General features: G+C 38.9%; 1 protein-coding gene across 1 annotated transcript in view; it reads left to right on the top strand.

The window, feature by feature from the left end:
• The window catches only part of LOC122808595 (cyclic nucleotide-gated cation channel beta-1-like), a 230790-nt gene that overhangs the window by 102158 nt on the left and 111027 nt on the right, over positions 1 to 17605 (top strand). Inside the window, exon 5 of the mRNA XM_044079552.1 lies at positions 3134 to 3284. Within this exon, the coding sequence (XP_043935487.1) occupies positions 3134 to 3284 (151 nt within the window). The remainder of the gene's footprint in view (positions 1 to 3133; positions 3285 to 17605) is intronic.

Genomic DNA, 17605 nt, shown 5'->3' with positions numbered 1-17605 from the left:
AACTCCTTGATTTCTAATCTAATCTTCCATGGCTGCCCTTTACATCTTGTTCAACCAGTCTAAGCCATAAAACATAAAGCTGTGCCCTTCGTGTTGTTGAATAAGTTCCAAAGCACATTTGAATAATCTTTTGTTTTGATTGCATGTACATCTTCATATATTTGATCCTTAAAGGCCCTTTCTGTTTTACCTACGTAAACCTGGAATACATGTTTCTGAAAGTCTAACATCCACAAATTTCTGGTAATTTCAGTATCCCAAAAATCCGTAAAAACAGCTGGATCTACCTTTGTGATCCATTGTGGGTGCAAAGTGTTCTAATACCAATGGGATAGCAACATTTATAAATGTTAAGGATGCTCAAAGATGTTCAGAAGAATGAGAAACATATTTAGAAGGACTCCTGAGAATATCTTAGAAGCATTTTTGTAAATACATATTTTGGAAATCTCCTACTAGTTAGTATAGATGCCAAGGATCTTTTTCAGTGATCCCACATGGTCTAAGGGGGTGACCTGGTTTTTCAAATACCTAACTGCATTTAAGACATTAGACAACAGTACCTTCAATGTTTTAAGGACATTTATGGAGGTAGTTTTGGAGAATAATTTTGGATATTTTGTAGGTGGTATTTATAAACAAAGAACAGGGTGGCCATGTGAGCAATATGTGCTCCTATTTTTGCTAATATTGTAATGGCTTATTGGCAACACAATTATGTGTTTCATTCTGGTTACAAAACTTGTTGGACACTTTATGGCCATTTTCTAGATGGCATTTTGATTTTTCAGAAACAATCTAAGGATAGGTTGATGGATTTTTTTAATACATCAATTATACCACTGAGTTTTTAAAATTCACTACTGAATCTTCAGAGAGTGTTTTAAGATAGTTGGATGTTGAAATTCAAATGGATGGAATGAATAAGAGGTTTACTTCTAACATATACAGAATACCCACATATTCTAATTCATTACTACATTTTAACAGTTGTCATCCACTTTACCAAAAAACAGCCCTAGTTAAAGGCCAGCTGGTTAGATTAGTTTGTATGATATATAGTCCAGTTTTATTCCATGTGGAAAGAAAAAACTTAGATCTATGTTTATAATGTGGGGTTATCCTGAGAATTTCCTCTCCAACATCTCTACAGAAGTTTACAATAAAAAAAGCTCTAGGCATCTATTACCCACTTCTAGGGGTACAATTAAATGAGATTTGTCACACAATTGACTTGATTTAACCCCACAGTGAGGAAGACTAATTATAATAAGTGGTTAATTTTAACTTACAATGGTGATGCAGGAATGAGTGGACACATTGGAAACTGGAAGGTTTTTGATATGAGAAAGAAGAAGAAGAAGAATTGATTAATAAACAGGCAGTGGGCGATGTTCCATGTATTGTTTATAAAAATATTGTTATATCAAAAATTACATTGAAAGACTTGGAGTAGTGTCATGGGTTTGAAGAAGAAGACAGAAACTTTTAAATGCAGATGGTGTACATATTGCCCTTACATTCATGAAGAAAAGGAGGTCCATATCAAGGGCTTCGGTATTGTCCAATCACACTTTTATTATAATTGCTTATCAAAAGGCTTGGTCTATACAGAAATATATTCTCAATGTTTGAGGTTTTACATAGTTAAAACAGAAAGAGCCTTTAAGGATCAAATATACAACCATGTATATCCAATCAAAACAAAAGATTATTCTAATGCGCTTTGGAAGATGTGGAGGGGGGGGGGTCAAGGGAAGATTAGATTAGAAATCAAGGAGTTGCAATGGCAATCAAGGACACATGCTTTTGGTTCTTATGGACTAAATGATCATATAATACCTCTAACAAGTGTCTTGAAAATGAAATCTATTTGTACTTTTAATCATATTTACTGCTTAATTCATTTATATTAAACTTAAAACTAATTTATAAAAAGGTTTTAAATATGAATTTATAGTGCCTTTGAAATTTCCAGCATGTTTTCTTGTTCCTGGATGTTTATTTGTGAATTTATTAACATATGAATTGTAATGTAATCAATGGGGGGAGGGAAGCTGCAACTATAAATGGAAAAGTGCAACATAATGGTTTTATCTCTGATGAAGATATTGGAGTAGGGATGAAAGTGCTGAGATGTAATAAAGTTATTTGTTGTTTTTACCATGTTGCATTACATTTTTATGGTCCTTTCAACCTATTTGAGTAGCAACCTTATTTTATGAGCTTGGTGGTTTAGTTTCAGCTGCATTTGCTGGCTTTTGGTTCTGCTGGTTGTAGTATTATAACCTTTTAGTTCTCTGTTGGATTCAATCTCTTTTTAACTATCTGAAAAACATTTGAGGACTTAAGAAATCTATGTAGAATTTGTTTAGGACAGGAATTCCATTTTAGGGTAAGATACCACAGGTAATCAATTTATTTTGTATTAATATTCAGGATTTGTTTGTTTTACAATGTTTTCAAAAATGCAGACCAAGACGGGTTGAGGTATGTTAAAGTAGCATCAAAATGGGATTGCATTTAGTAGCATGGGAGTTTTGAGCAATAAGTGTTTTTCTATTTATCATAATCCTGCTGTCAAAAAATAGGGTATGGTTAAAAGAAAAGTATTGGGAAATCCAGTATGAATTCTTAAGTCAGGATTCTGTCATGGCAATTACTTCAGAGCTATAGCATGATGCCCAAATTCTAATTGTGTTCATTTGTTGTTTATGCTACAGATATTAAAAAGAGGTCAGTGATAAATGTTTGTGTCAGTGGTCTCTGACATATATCCTGGATCAAGGCACACTAATGCTAGATATTCTCTTTTATAGGTGGTCTGACAGCAAGGAACAGACATGCCTAGTTTAACATAACAATACATTCAGGCGTGGTCTGATAGGTTTTAAATCAAGATGTTTTAGAATGCCAGGTATAATATGAATAGCACAGCCAGCTGCATCTTCAGATGAAGATCAGGTATCTGATGTCATACTAAATGTCATGTCACAGTGTTTCCCACCCTACCACACCTCACCCCAAGCAAAAGATGCAATATATCTATCAATTAGCACATTTAAAGTATAACCAAAGCAAAATAGAAAGAGGTAATTAGATTTAAACTGAAGTATGTTTTACTGTTTTATAGAGACAAAACCAGAAATCAAAGTGGAGTTAACATCAGCAGTGCAAGATCTCCCTCCAGCCCCTGCCACTGACCCTGGTAGTGGCAGCCACACAAGTGTCCACAGCAAGCCTCTATCTCCTGCACCTCCATTGTCACCAGGTAAAAGTGTCAGGTAATAGTCTGAGATTCTTGGTTTTGGTTTTCTTTAAGTTGCTGTAAGAATCAGTTGTCTAAAGAGATGCAACAAAGAAATATGAATGAGTCATAAATCTGACTGGCAAATATACATCCACAGCACATTAAGAACATGAATCATATAGATTTGAAAGGAACTGGTTAATAGCTAAGTCAAAACTGTATGATCTTATTTGAAAGGGTCATTTCCATAATTTGATAGAGAACATTTTTTGTCAGTCATTGCCAGTTGTATGACTATGTGGAAGCTTAAGACAATTAAACAATGATGTTTCACATAGTTATGGCATTAACTGAGTAATTTTGCTACAATAATAAAAAAATAATAATAACCGCTTTCCATTGTGTCACCCTGCCATAATCTCTGTTTCAGTGGTATTGTGTCTGCTATATAAAATACCAGACAAACTTGTCAAGATAAAAGAATATACTTCAAGGTGTGACTTTAATGTAAATAATTGTAGAATAAATAGTTCACAATTGAAGTGCATAGGAAACAAGGTACTATAGATGGGAGTATGGGAAGCCAGAGTGTAGGTTGCAAGACTTTTTCTGCAAGCTACTACGCCAAAAACAAAAGGCTGCAGCACCGCTTCACTGTAGAGTAGTGCAGCTGAAAAGCAGAAATGCTATAGTTTTGTACACTAATGAGTAAACTGGGACACGCGACGATCCCTAAAGAATGCTACTCAGCTGTATTCGACCAGTAGACAGCAGTGTCACAATAGGGATCGTCTCATGTTTCAAATTACTCATTGGTGTACAAAACCGTACTGTTTCTGCTTTTCAGCCACACTGCTCTACGGTGAAGCAGCACTGTGGCCTTTTGGTTTTGGAGTAGTAGCAAATGGAGAAATGTCTCGTGACTTACACAATGGCACCCAGGAGTATGTTATGCTAGGTGCATTTTGGAGTGGATTTGATTCAAAATCTCTTTATAATGCATGAAAGATCTGTGATATGTGAAGATTTACTTTTTTTCTGAAATCACCTGGATAGGTGGAATTTTAAAAAAGTAATACAGAACACAGAAATGTTTTGTTTTTTGTTTTACATTATTACAAATCTAGATATGATGTCTCTTCACATATTGCTTATAAAGATCTGTGCTTTAGAAGGTTTGATATAGTCAGATAGATTTCATTATTTTCTGTAATGGACAAATATTGCCAATAAATGTAATCAGGCATGTAATAAAGAGATATAAGACTGGCCAGGAAATTCTGAGACATTTTGCTATTGGTGTACTGACTACATGAAGCAGCTTTATCTAAGAGTGATAGAAAAAAATCCTTAAATATAAATGATGATTTACTTTCGGTGTCATCAGTGATTGTATTAAACAGTCACTGTCAGTAAACAGATACAATAGGTAAATCCAGCAGTTAACCTAGCTTAATCCATAGTGTGATGAATGAGGTTACATGGTTGCTGTGTTCGCCAGTTAGATAGAATTTAAGAGACTCTAAGAAGCATGAGCAGTGGATGGGAGGATAGTTGGAGTTATTGGCTGTGATGATTAGCAAACTGGCCACGGCAAGACATAGCATGAATATAGCTATCATCAGTGATGCAACTATATACAAGATGAGTTGCTTGGCTGTCCTGATGCCATTATATATACATTTGTGGTGACAAAATCTGGATGTCCTTCAATTTCCTCCCAGATCACAAACAAATAAATAGATAGGCCGGTAATGCTCCAAATTATCTCTAACTCTGCACGTGTGTGTGTGTGTGGGGGGGGGGGGGGGGCTATGCACACTTGTGTATGTATCCTACAGTGATGGAATTATGTCCCTTTAGAATTGTTTCATTATTTATGTTCACTTGTTGCTAGGATAGAATATATTCTAGAACTCTGAAGTTTGAATCTGAAGAAATAAATGACTGGAGTTTGCTTTTGATATGCATTTATATTACACTTTGTGTCCTGAGCACAATGTATTTCATTTTTTTAATTTGCCGTAAATTTTGAAGTTAGTCATGTACGTTCATAGGCTCATAGGTGTTTAGTAGGCTACCGACCACAAGGGCCATTTTAAGCCTAGCCATGCATCCCAAATCTCTGACAAGTTCTGATACCCTTGATAGGTGTAAGCATGGGCCTGGGAGATGAATCGTTTATAGGTTACCTGTGTCCATTAGAGACACAGGTGTCAAACCAGGGATGAAATTCCAGTTTCCCATCCAATTGTCCAAGTTGCACTTGAATTGGGTTAGGGAGGAACTCTGCTTCACATGGATGGACCCTGTTCCATAGATGGGGTAGTCTCTAGGATACATACCTATCTCTCCAGCAGGTCCTATGTATATCACAGGCAAGGTTTAAGTCTTTAGAATGGGTAATTCTGGTGCTGTTTGTTTTGTCAAAATGCAGGAGGTCCATCAGAGTGGGGTCTGACAATGCCCTGTATGCCAGGCATAGGTCTCCCCTCAAAAGCCTGTAGGAGACAGCATACAAGGATAGGGCCTTGAGGCCATCTGCTTAGGACATTTTACTTATGCCCTGTATTCTTATAGTGAGGAACTTCTGTGGCTGTTCCAGTTGTTAGATATGCCTCATTAGGTACATACCAAAGGGGTATTGTACTCAATGATAGGTCTGATGAATGCTGAATATAGTGGAGTAATGACTTCTTTGGACTTAGATGCCATACCTTTGTTACAAGTTACGCATCATAGAATGATTTCCTCACCACTGTAGACACGTGATGGTCAAAGGCTAGATTACTATTTATGTGTGTCCCTAAGTCCCTGACTAATGGGTCAACTCTAAGGGGTGTGTTGTCAATATGATAGTTACCAGGGATGGATAATTTCCCAAAGGATACTATTATGCATTTCTTGGCATTTATTTTTAGGTTATGGCTCTGACACCAGTTGTTTTGCCTGTGTCAGTACCTCCTGGTGAACATTTTTGTCAGTGTGAGAATCAATGACAAATCCTAATTTGCAATCATTTACAAATTTAGTCGGCCAAAGACCATTGATATTGGCCTTGACTTCTGAGAAGTAAATGCCAAAAAGGAGCTGTCCAAGGACTAATCCCTGAGGAACTTGGACTCCACTTGTGACTGGTCTCTTTGTAGAGGTGGACTCCCCAATTCTAATTTCCTGGGTCCTGTCTGTGAGCCAGTTGGCTATCTACCGGGTGACATACGGGTTTGTACCTAACCTCTTGAGTTTGTCAGCAATGCCCGAGTGGGGTACTGTATCAAATGCCTTGGCCAGGTCAAGGTAGGCAGTGTGAACGATTTTGCCCTTGTCCATTGCTTTGGTGACCTTCTCAAAGAAGTCCACCAGTTTGAGTAGGTATGATCTGCACTTGACAAAACCAAACTGGGTTGGGTCCAGTGCCTGGAGGTTAACTATATCTCTGCTGATCATCTCCATGATAATTATTTCCATAGCTTTACATATAAGACTAGTGAGACTTATGGGTCTGTAGTTTCCAGGGTCAGTAGATGGCCCACCTTTGTGCAGAGGGATGACTGTTACTGTTCTCCATTCACAAAGCATGAAGACTGATTGGAGGCTCCAGTTAAACAGTAATTCCAGTGGGCCTGACAGGCCATGTTTCATGCTATTTAAAGGGCATCCTGGGATATGGTCTGGAACCACTGATGCCATGTTCTTTACCTTAGAGAGAAAGCATTAAGGACCTGTTCTCTAATGATAGTAGAGGGAGTTCTATTTGATGGTATTTCCTGAAGGTAGTTTGAGGAGGGTAGAGGTCTAAAGTTGGAGCTCAGTTTGTTGGCCAATGAGAGGAGCTTGGGAGAGGGGGTGGAGGGGTAAAGTTGGAGCTCATTTATTGGCTAGTAGTTTTGCTATATATTTTGCCTCATTATAAGTGGCTTCATTAACAATGAGCTCCATACACACAATTGTGTCTTGCCTTTGAGGTTACAGACATAGCTAAAGAATGCCTTATGGTTGTCCGTGGCCTTTGAGGCCATGGACACTCACTCCTCTAGACTGTAAGGCCTAAACTTCTGTGGGTCATTGTACCTGTGCCACACTGGTGACCAGAGTGGGTGATTCCTGTCAGCTTTGATAAGTGCTCACCCAACACCTACTAGACGTCCAAACGTCTTATGAAGGATTCAGATTTATACAGGTATGAATCCCTAAGAAGTAGAGCATAAGTGTGGTCTCCTTGTCATACCAGCTCATAGTACAGCCTCCTGTCTTGACAGGTGTCACTATCATTAGAAGTATGTGCACGAAAATGAGGAAAAAATGAGCAGAGCTGTGGTTCTCAGGTTTAGAACAACTCTCTGGGGTGTGACATCACCCAAATCAAACCCAGTTTGTTTTTGTTTTGCTTTTGCTTATTTTTGTGAAATAAATTCTACTGTGTGCCAGTATCACCTTTTAGTAAATGTTGATTCATTTAGGAGATAAAATATGCCAGATAATGTTGGGTGGGCAGGGATTATGCTTCATGGTTGCACAAACTGACAAGCGCATGACTCCATCTTCCCCTTTTCTAAACATTGTCACCTCAGAAAATAACTGAGATTATCCACATACTCCCACTGACTTCTGGGGATTGCTGGAGACTGGGGTGGATTGAGTACTCAAGGCTGCATTCATAACTACCCGAGGCCTGGTTACATGGATAAGTTGTCTTACACATTTATATATATATATATATATATATATATATATATATATATATATATATATATATAAATATATATAAAACTGTAAGTCAAAAGGGACTAATTTTTACACAAAATACATAAGTGACCCTGAGCTTAACCAAATAAGTGTAATGCCACCATATTAAATTGCGCTTATTCCGGTTAGGTGGCAAATGGCTTAGGAAACCATGGACTTCTAAAAGTAAGCCATAAATACTAAAAATATTGCAAATTTTTATCAAACAGTTCAAATTATGTTAGATTACTGGGGTTATTTAAAGAAATGTTTGCTTTATTTATATGATAGACACATTTGAATGACTTACGTGAATACTGTAAAAGTATCATTTCTAAATGAAAATTTATTACCGTAGCAGTGGAGATGCATAGTGATCACTGAGAAAGATGAGTTTATTTTGCTGTTATTTAGTGATAGTGCACATGTTAGAAATGCAGTGTTGTAAATGTAAAGTACTGAAATGTCCAGGATGTTTTCATTGGCACAACATACATGTGCCTTTACTGGGAGATTTTTGAGTGTCACTGCTGAATGAAAAATGACAGTATTATCAATACAAGAAAGTGCCAGTGGAAGGATGGATTTTTTAACAAACCACTACTGTGAAAGTATTCATAATGATGCAAACATTTATTTGCCTGGATTGAGAGTCTGCCCATATGCATAATTATGGGTTTTGTGTCACCTCATTTTTATTTTTTGTGATGATAGGAGGCATGCTTTCATTGTTGTGATGTTTGACTGAGGATTACCCCAAAGGTTTTTGTGTATGACTGAGGCAAATTATTTTAGGTGGACTAATGATGGAAAACCAGGGATAAAGGCAGAGAAAGGGTAATTTTAGCCATAAGGAGAATCACATTCTCATTGCAACCCATATACATACGGCAAACATCATTTTAGAGAAAGGGGCCCCAAACAAGCTGAGAGAGCAAAGTGCTGGAATAAAGTAGTTATGGATATGTATGCTGCTGGGAGAAGGAAGTGAACATTAACACAATGCAAGAAGAGGGCAAATAATTTGGTAGGATGTGCCAGTACAAAGGCAGGGTAGAATGCAATTGCTCACAGCAGTAAAGTGTGCGTGTGTGTGTGTGTGTGTGGGGGGGGGGGTGCATCTGCAGTTACCCTTTAACACCAGATGATGAATACCTCTTCTACACATGTAAAGATGACTGTGACACAGACGTTAATGGGACTGGAATAATCAGAGGTGTTGTGGACACTGGCTGTTACCAAAATCTGCAGCAGGAGCACAAGTCTGCAAAGGAATCTAGCTGTGAACACAGTAATATTTATTTGAATTGAATTCGGACATGGAACAATTACATTTAACATACAACAATTACTATTAATAGGTAAACCCTCCATTTCTACTGATAATGACAATGAAGGCAGTGTGCATGTTAAACATCCTCCATACCTCCTTATTCAACACACAGTAGTGTATGCAACTTCTTTATAAGTAATGTAATCAATTCATTTATTACAGGGTCAGTAAAGGAAACAAAACGGTTCCACTAAACCAATAACATTTTGAGGATATCAGCAGAATGGCTGTTGATGATGATGATGATGATGATGATGACATTTATTTTTATGAAGCTGCCTGTGGAAAATGACATACTAAGTTAATGGCAGGATCTGATACCCTACAACATGTTAGTAACGCTTCAGGAAGTGACATTTCTATCCAGCTTGTACAAGGAGAAAACCCACCATGAACCTCTACACCAGTACCTCCAAACCCTGATGAACACTTTTGTAATGATGGCAGAACTTCATATTTAACAGTATCCACAGTGCCACTTTAACAAAGATGTACCAGGCATAGGAACGTATCACAGCTGCCTCACAAAACATTTAAAGCACTGGCTATGCAGCAAACTTGCTGTGACTTTCCATAGTCTCAAATGTACAGATTTTCGCAGAATGTCCAGATTTTTGCCTCATATTCTTGGTCTATTCCTCATACAATTTGTTGTTTGCTGGCAAATCACTATAGATTGAAGTCACTTAATAATGGCACAAATTTGAGTTTCAGACTTAATATCTCTCAAGAAATGCATGCTAACACAAATTCTGTTAATCTAGCAGGTTTCTAAGTTTATAAGAGCAATACTAAAATTTTCCCCTATTTGTAGACCTTTGTCCCCCCATTATTTTAAGTCCACTGAAAGAATTGATATACTGGATAATACTGGAATTAATGGGAAATAACTTGAATGAGACTAGAATGAATGTATTTTTTGTTAATTACCCAAACCTGTGATGAACATGTGCCAGTCTCTCCTTTATGGGCCAAGTCTTCTTGTACCTTTTACAATAAAGTCTGCAAACTTTAATTCAGTTAGGAGTGCTTTATTATGTACTGTGAAGGTAGATGTTAACAATATCCAGATACTCCCTCCATTAACAGTGCTGATAAAATATGACAGTCCACAGAAATTATTTAATATTCTGGGATGCTGGATAAGAGTAACAGCGCTGATAAATATAATAGTGCTGGTAAATATATCCAAAGTTTCTGTACATATATTCTGATTCTCCTGAATAATAAAAACTGAAACAGTCTTTTCCTCCTGAATTATATCATTAATATTCAGGAATTCTGGATATTTGACTCGATTTCCATACTTAGGCTCAAGTGTCTGTACTGCAAAGACTTTTCTGCATATCAGTTCAAACGAGCTAACTTAACTGACTCAACTGACCATATCCGAAGTATTTCCTTATAATACCAAAACCCTGTAATATTATACGCTCCTTTTTAGCCTTGGTTTCCAAGCCTTCTAAGATCTCTTTGTTCTCAAAGTACTGTACATTCTGTTCTTATTAGTATATTTGACTATAGGTTATTTTCATTGATAGTTACTGAAACTGTATGCAAACTGTGAAGCCTGCTTTAATGTGGATGCATTTCTAGACTTATGCAAAGAGAAGACTGTACTTTCATTCATTTAAATGATATCTGATCTAACATCCACCAAGGTGTACATGAGGATTTTCAACACTACAGGGAAATGGTAGTGAGGTGGGATAATGCCATGATCACTCTGAGTGTAGTACGGTGGCACTCCTAGTGTCTATGACTGTTTCCATTCATACACTAGTTATGACATACCAGACACAAAGAGGAATCAGTCTTGGAAGGGGAAGAGGATGGAGTACTGTCTAGACACGTGGGGATAGATTAAGAAAGTACTGTAATTAGTAAGGGGGAACAAGCACAACAGATTTCATGCAGGCCATATCATCTTCATCTATGCCTAGCACAACCTCTCACTTGTGGTCCAGATCCTGTTCACACAGTACTGTCAAATGAGTGTCTGCAGGATCACGTGCATCAAGTAGGTCATCACATTGGACCAATTCACCATCCAGCTCCCATGACAGCCCCTCTTAAAAAACACTTGCACCATCACCTAGCCTGTCTTTAGGAGATATGTATGATTCATTTGATATTGGCCTACTGTGATTCTACTGTGATATTTCTGTTACTTACAATCTGAGATTCCCAGAGACATAAATAAAAAAGTGATGGAAACCATAACACTACTTTGCACCAGTTTATTAAAAGGTAACAGTAGTGTTTAACACTTTCATCCCAAAAGGGACTTCTTCAGATCTACCATACAAACCACTCACTCTGTTACTATACCATTACAAATCAAATGACCTCATTAATACATTAATTAACTCATTAGATCCTTTATAACCATTTTTTTAAATGTGTATATATATATATATATATATATATATATATATATATATATATATATTATAACAGCCCACTCCAAAGCCAAAAACACAGCATCAATGGGACCGGACGGTGTTCCAGGCTGCGTACTACACGAGCTCAAAGATGAGCTAACCCCTCACCTAAACACACTGTTTAAACTCAGCCTCTCCACAGGCCACGTGCCCAAAGAGTGGCGCACAGCAATGGTTATTCCACTCCACAAAGGTGGAGCCACAACGGACCCCGGGAACTATCGCGCTATAAGCCTGACTAGCTTAGTCTGCAAAGCTATGGAGCGCATCATCATGGATCTCATTAACAGAGACATAGGAAACCTCCAAACACTGGACCCTACCCAGTTCAGCTTTGTTAAGGGCAGATCATGCCTCCTAAACCTTGTGGACTTCTTTGAGATAGTTGCCAAGGCTATAGACGAGGGAAAGGTGGTCCACACAGCCTACCTAGACCTCACAAAGGCCTTCAACACCATTCCCCACTCAGGTATTATAGACAAGCTCACCAGCCTGAAGATAAACCCCTATGTCATGAGATGGGTTGCCAACTGGCTCACGGACAGAGCCCACATGGTAAGACTTGCAGGAGCTAGGTCTGACTGTAAACCGGTTGCAAGTGGCATTCCTCAAGGCTCAGTCCTAGGACACCTCCTGTTCTGCATATACTTCTGAGAGGTACAGGCAAGCACAGGAGGACTATGGCTGACCAAGTTCACAGATGTCTGCAAACTAGGGGCTATAATTGACTCTCCAGCTGACACAGACATCCTCCAAAAGGGTCTCACTGAGACAGATAGCTGGTGTCAAAACCATGTCCTCAAGCTAAATGCCAAAAGGTGCATAGTCATCCCCTTTGGAAAAAACAAAGTCCCACAAACTACCACATAGGTGGTAGCCCCCCCAAATATGGAAGACGTAACAAGGGAGCTGGGGAACCAAGTAGATAGTAACCTCTCTTTGATAATCACATTGCCAAAGTGGTTATAAAATCCTTCTATGTGGCCCACCTAATCACAAAAGGGTTTGCATCCAGATCAAAAGAGGTCATTGGGCCCCTCTACGCATCACTCATCAGACCCATCATAGAATACAATGCCCCATTTGGGATGTACCTTACAAGACATCTGCAACAACTGGAAAGACCACAGAAGTACCTCACCAAGAGGATCACTGGCCTCAAGCAGATGCCCTATGCAGCCCAACTGAAGAAACCCCAGCTGACTTGGTTCCATACCGCCTACTCAGAGGTGATCTCTGCCTGACGTACAAGGCCTTGTCCAACCAGAATTGATGGACATGCTCCACCTAAAGAAAACCATATCCCCTCGAGCCACAGGCTCCAGGGATTTAATCCTTACCACAACAATAAATAGGACGTGCTGGAGGGATAGATTCCTGTCCCAGAGACTTCCCATGCTCTGGAACAAGATTCCAATCTACATTAGGCAGAGCTCCTTGCTAACCCTCTTCAAGAGAAACCTTGATGAGTGGATGGGAAACAGAAAGTTTACCTCAGGGATCACTTCAATGGCTCTGCTGGACAGAGGCACAGGGAACTAATCTAATGGAGCGGCGAAAGCCAACACATTCCGGCTAGGCTTATAAATGCCTTCAGGCAGATAGCCTAGTACCTTCCTATGAACCTATACATATATATAATATATATAATAATACTGTACAGATACAAAATACTTAAGTGAAAAACAAAAATAATAAACTTAAAAACTTAATACTTGCATTATTCCTAAACTAACAAACTTTTTAACTTCAATAAGGGCATAATAGAACAGGTCTCATTTAGACCTGGAGTCACAGTAGCATCCAGTCTTATTTGCCAGGCCAATTCTTTATACAGTGAATGTTCCTCCATTATTAACCCTCTTGGGTCCATTTTTACATGCTCCAACACTACAAATTTGAATATATGCCCAGGGTAGTCATGCACATGTCTGTATAAGGCATTTGTTTTCTTAGCCTTTCTAATATCAAAATCATGTTCATACATCCTATCTCTTAGCCTTCTTGAGGTTTTACCTATATAGAAGGCTGAGCAAGATTCATAACAAGCCGCATAAACCACCCAGCAAGAATCACAATTAAAATAACCTTGAACACTAAACACATAGCCCTTGATATTAATATGTTCCCCTACCTTTATGTAGTTACATCATTTACAATGCCCACATTTGGACATTCCCTTGTTGCCATTCCTTTCACTAACCACTTACCTCTCAATGATGTGTTTAAAACTTTTATTTTTCTTGTATACTATTTTAGGTTTACTGCATAATAACCTTGTCGAAAGATTTTACTCTTCTAACATATTCTGGAAGAATCACACCAAGTTCTTGTAAGCAAGTAAAACAGCTTTATTTTACATGCATGGAGATCTGCTACATGATAGTAATATGCCAGCAGTCTGGCTACTTGTACTTTAAGTTCTCCTTATATAGACCCTCCTGCACGTACATACACGTAGCACAGAGGACTTTCATTAAAATTGATAGTTTGATTACTTGTTTTTACCAGCCAGTACCACAGTTATTCTTGCACCATTAACTTTATCAGCAGTTTAAGATTAACTCCTGCATTCCTCAGTGATCAACATTTTCCAGAACATTTCAGTTTGCACGCAGTGAACATTTTTCTGCTTAACCCTTTAAATACAGAATACAAAACATGTTGACTTCAGTATTTTTCCACATTTCCCCTTACAACATTTTGTATACTGTTTATTTTACACAATCCCAGATACGTTGTATACCTTCTCATAATCAGAGAAATATGCTTTTGTAGCATTGGCAGAGATAACCTTCGATATTATCATTTTGATACATGGTATGCAACAGCAGCCAAGCAGCAAAAATATGATTGCACCAACACATACAGCAATTAAAATGTTCATCAACACAGAACCCCAGTTTCCAAACAGATTTTGGAAAGTCAGTCAAGGGGTTTGGACCAGGTTTAGTCAGTTCAGAAACTTGTTGAATTATTTCAAGATGGCACTGAATCGCGTGCTCGTTATCAGGAATGAACGAGCAGCACTCCTCGTGTATCAGAGCGCAAGTACCTCCTTTCGCCGCTAGGGTGAAATCGAGCGCCATACGGTTCTGCAACACTACTGTTCTCATCGCCGTTAATTCATCCGTCACCAATTCTAGCGCTGAAAATGTTGCATTACTCAGAGTCTCTAACAGTTTTGACAGTTTTCTCAGTTCCCAGATGGATTTTACTGTCCCATATGCTGGCAAAATACCAGCCCAAGCAATTACATCATCGCCTAGGTCCATATGTGAGAGTCCTTTGCTGCTGACGTGTGCCAAGTCATGGTGATAAATCCATGACGCATCAATGTTACCAACGGGATTAATAGGTTTATTAAGAGAACGTGCATTTCAGATTTTACCTTGAGGCAACGCATTTGCGTGCCTGATAGCTGGTATCAGATATCCCAAAACAACTTCCTGACCAGCCATATGGTAACCATTTATATGCTTTCCTACCACAAATAAAATAACAATCATTTGTTTTGATGGTAATATTGGTTGCAAATTCATAACTCCCATTTGGCTTTAGCCCTTAAATAACAGGCCATATACATACTGCATTTTTTCAACAATGCTAATATCATTTACATTGATGTCTTGATTTATAGCTCCAAACTTGGTCTCACACTGCCCTTCTAGGGTACAATTATGAACTATTGTCAAATTACATTGGCTCAGCCCCACCTTAACTTTCCCAATCTTTTGAAAACACACTGTTCCATTTTGGCCCCAGAAGAGGCAGCGCCACCTTGTCTCTCAGTGGTACTTCTGTGGTTTCAAACAACAAACTATTCCAAGTATCATTTATTCCCAGAGGGGCTGTCCCTAACATTAAGCCACTGTGTACAGTAGGTATTGCAGTACATACCCAACAATTTGAGACATTCATTGAGGATGCATATGCATATTTAATCGCTTGATATGTATTAAAGTTTGGATGCCAGCTGGTGTGTTTGTCTCTTTTGAATGGCTAGCTTCATTAAAAGACAGAAATGTCCAAAACAGAAATATTACAATCACAATAGTTATAAACAATAAAACATTGCAATAGAACCATTTTCTCTTATTCTCATTATTGTCCTTCATGATTGCTGCTGTCTGTTTGTTCCTCAGGGGAACTCAAGTCTTTATTTAACTTAAAATGTTTTATGATTTTGCAGTGCGTTAGGTGGATCCATGAGGAACTTTCTTTAATCCGAACTGCTGTTGGAGTTGCGATTAGCACCTGGTAGGGGCCCTCCCATTTGGGGGATGCCCAATTCTTGCGTTTTATTATTTTGATCCAGACCCACTCGCGGGTCTGATTTCCGTGATCTTGTCGTCTCTTGAACCTGAAAAACAATCATTCGTTAAACAGCTGTTAGTATTGGTCAGCATTTTCCTCATGTACTCAGCTATCTCCTCACCCCCTCACGTTCCGCAGGCAACAAGTTTTGCCACTGCGGGACGTAATAAGGTCTCCCATACAACAACTCAAATGGGGTGACTCCTTTTGAGGTGGGAGTTGTGCGCATGGAAAGGAGGGCTAGAGGTAGACAGGTAATCCAAGACTGATGTGTCTCGCCATGAGTTTTCTCAACTTGCCTTTTAGAATGCCGTTATGGCGTTCCACCAACCCTGCTGACTGTGGGTGGTAGGCACAATGATGTTTCAATTCAATTTGGAAAACTGTAGACAGTTTCTGTATGATCTGATTGACAAAATGCGTGCCGTTGTCAGAGTAGATGCGTGTAGGAAGTCCAAAGTGCGGGACGATGTGATTGACCAAAATTTTAGCCACTGATTGAGCATCCGGATGTGTCACCGGAAAAGCCTCAACCCACTTAGTAAATGCATCTACTATTACTAACACAAACTTCTTTAGTTGTGCCGGGTCAATTCGATGAAGTCCATACATATTGTATGAAAAGGATAGGGGGGTGTTGGAAATGATGCCGGAGCAACTCTGACCCCTCCCCCGTGGTATTTAGCACATACTATGCAGGATAGACAAAAACGTTTTGCATATGCAATGAAACCCTTGGTCCAAAAGGTAAGGTGGATAATTCTAACCATAGCTGCAGGGCCCAGATGGGAAGGGCCATGCACAACTAGTGCTGCATATCTAAAAAGATTAGTAGGCAAAACATATTTATTATCCGGTCCCACATAGATTCCTTTGTTCTGCCTAACACCATACCTAGTCCAGCGTTGTTTTTCCTGTACTGTGCTAAGTTCCTGCATGATTTGTAAGGTTTGCAAATCAAATTTATCTGTTGGTTGTAATTCTGTAGGTGTGGTTTCAAGTGAAAAGGTACTGGACATAGCTGCCTCTTTGGCTGCTTTGTCTGCTAGGGCATTACCAAGTGATACCGGGTCCTTAGCACGGGTATGAGCAGCGCATTTACAGATGGCCAAACCCCGTGGCCGTTGGACGGCTTGTAGTAATTCAAGGATTAGGTCTTTGTGCATAATGTCTTTCCCCGAGGTTGTAACCATCCCCCTATTTTTCCATTGCTGAGCAAACACATGCACCGTAGAAGGCATATTGACTATCCATATAGATAGTGACATTCCTGTCCTCTGAAAGAAGACATGCCCTTGTCACAGCAATCAGTTCCGCTGCTTGAGCGGATAAGTTCCCGGGGAGTGGTCTTGCCTCTATTATCTGAGTTGCAGTAGTAACTGCATACCCTACCTGCGTGGTGCCTGTTTCTGTTTTGCGTGCTGACCCATCTACAAACAGTGTCCAGTCCGCATGTAGTAAGGGTTGATCTTTAAGATCCGGTCTTGGTAGAACTTTAGAATGTATGAGATCTAAGCATACATGCGGAATACCGTC

This window comes from Protopterus annectens, chromosome 8.part0, assembly GCF_019279795.1.
Source record: "Protopterus annectens isolate FY-2018-M chromosome 8.part0, PAN1.0, whole genome shotgun sequence".
Taxonomy (NCBI): Eukaryota; Metazoa; Chordata; order Ceratodontiformes; family Protopteridae; genus Protopterus; species Protopterus annectens.
Note: the sequence above shows the minus strand (reverse complement) of the source record. Positions and strands in the feature narration are given on the sequence as shown.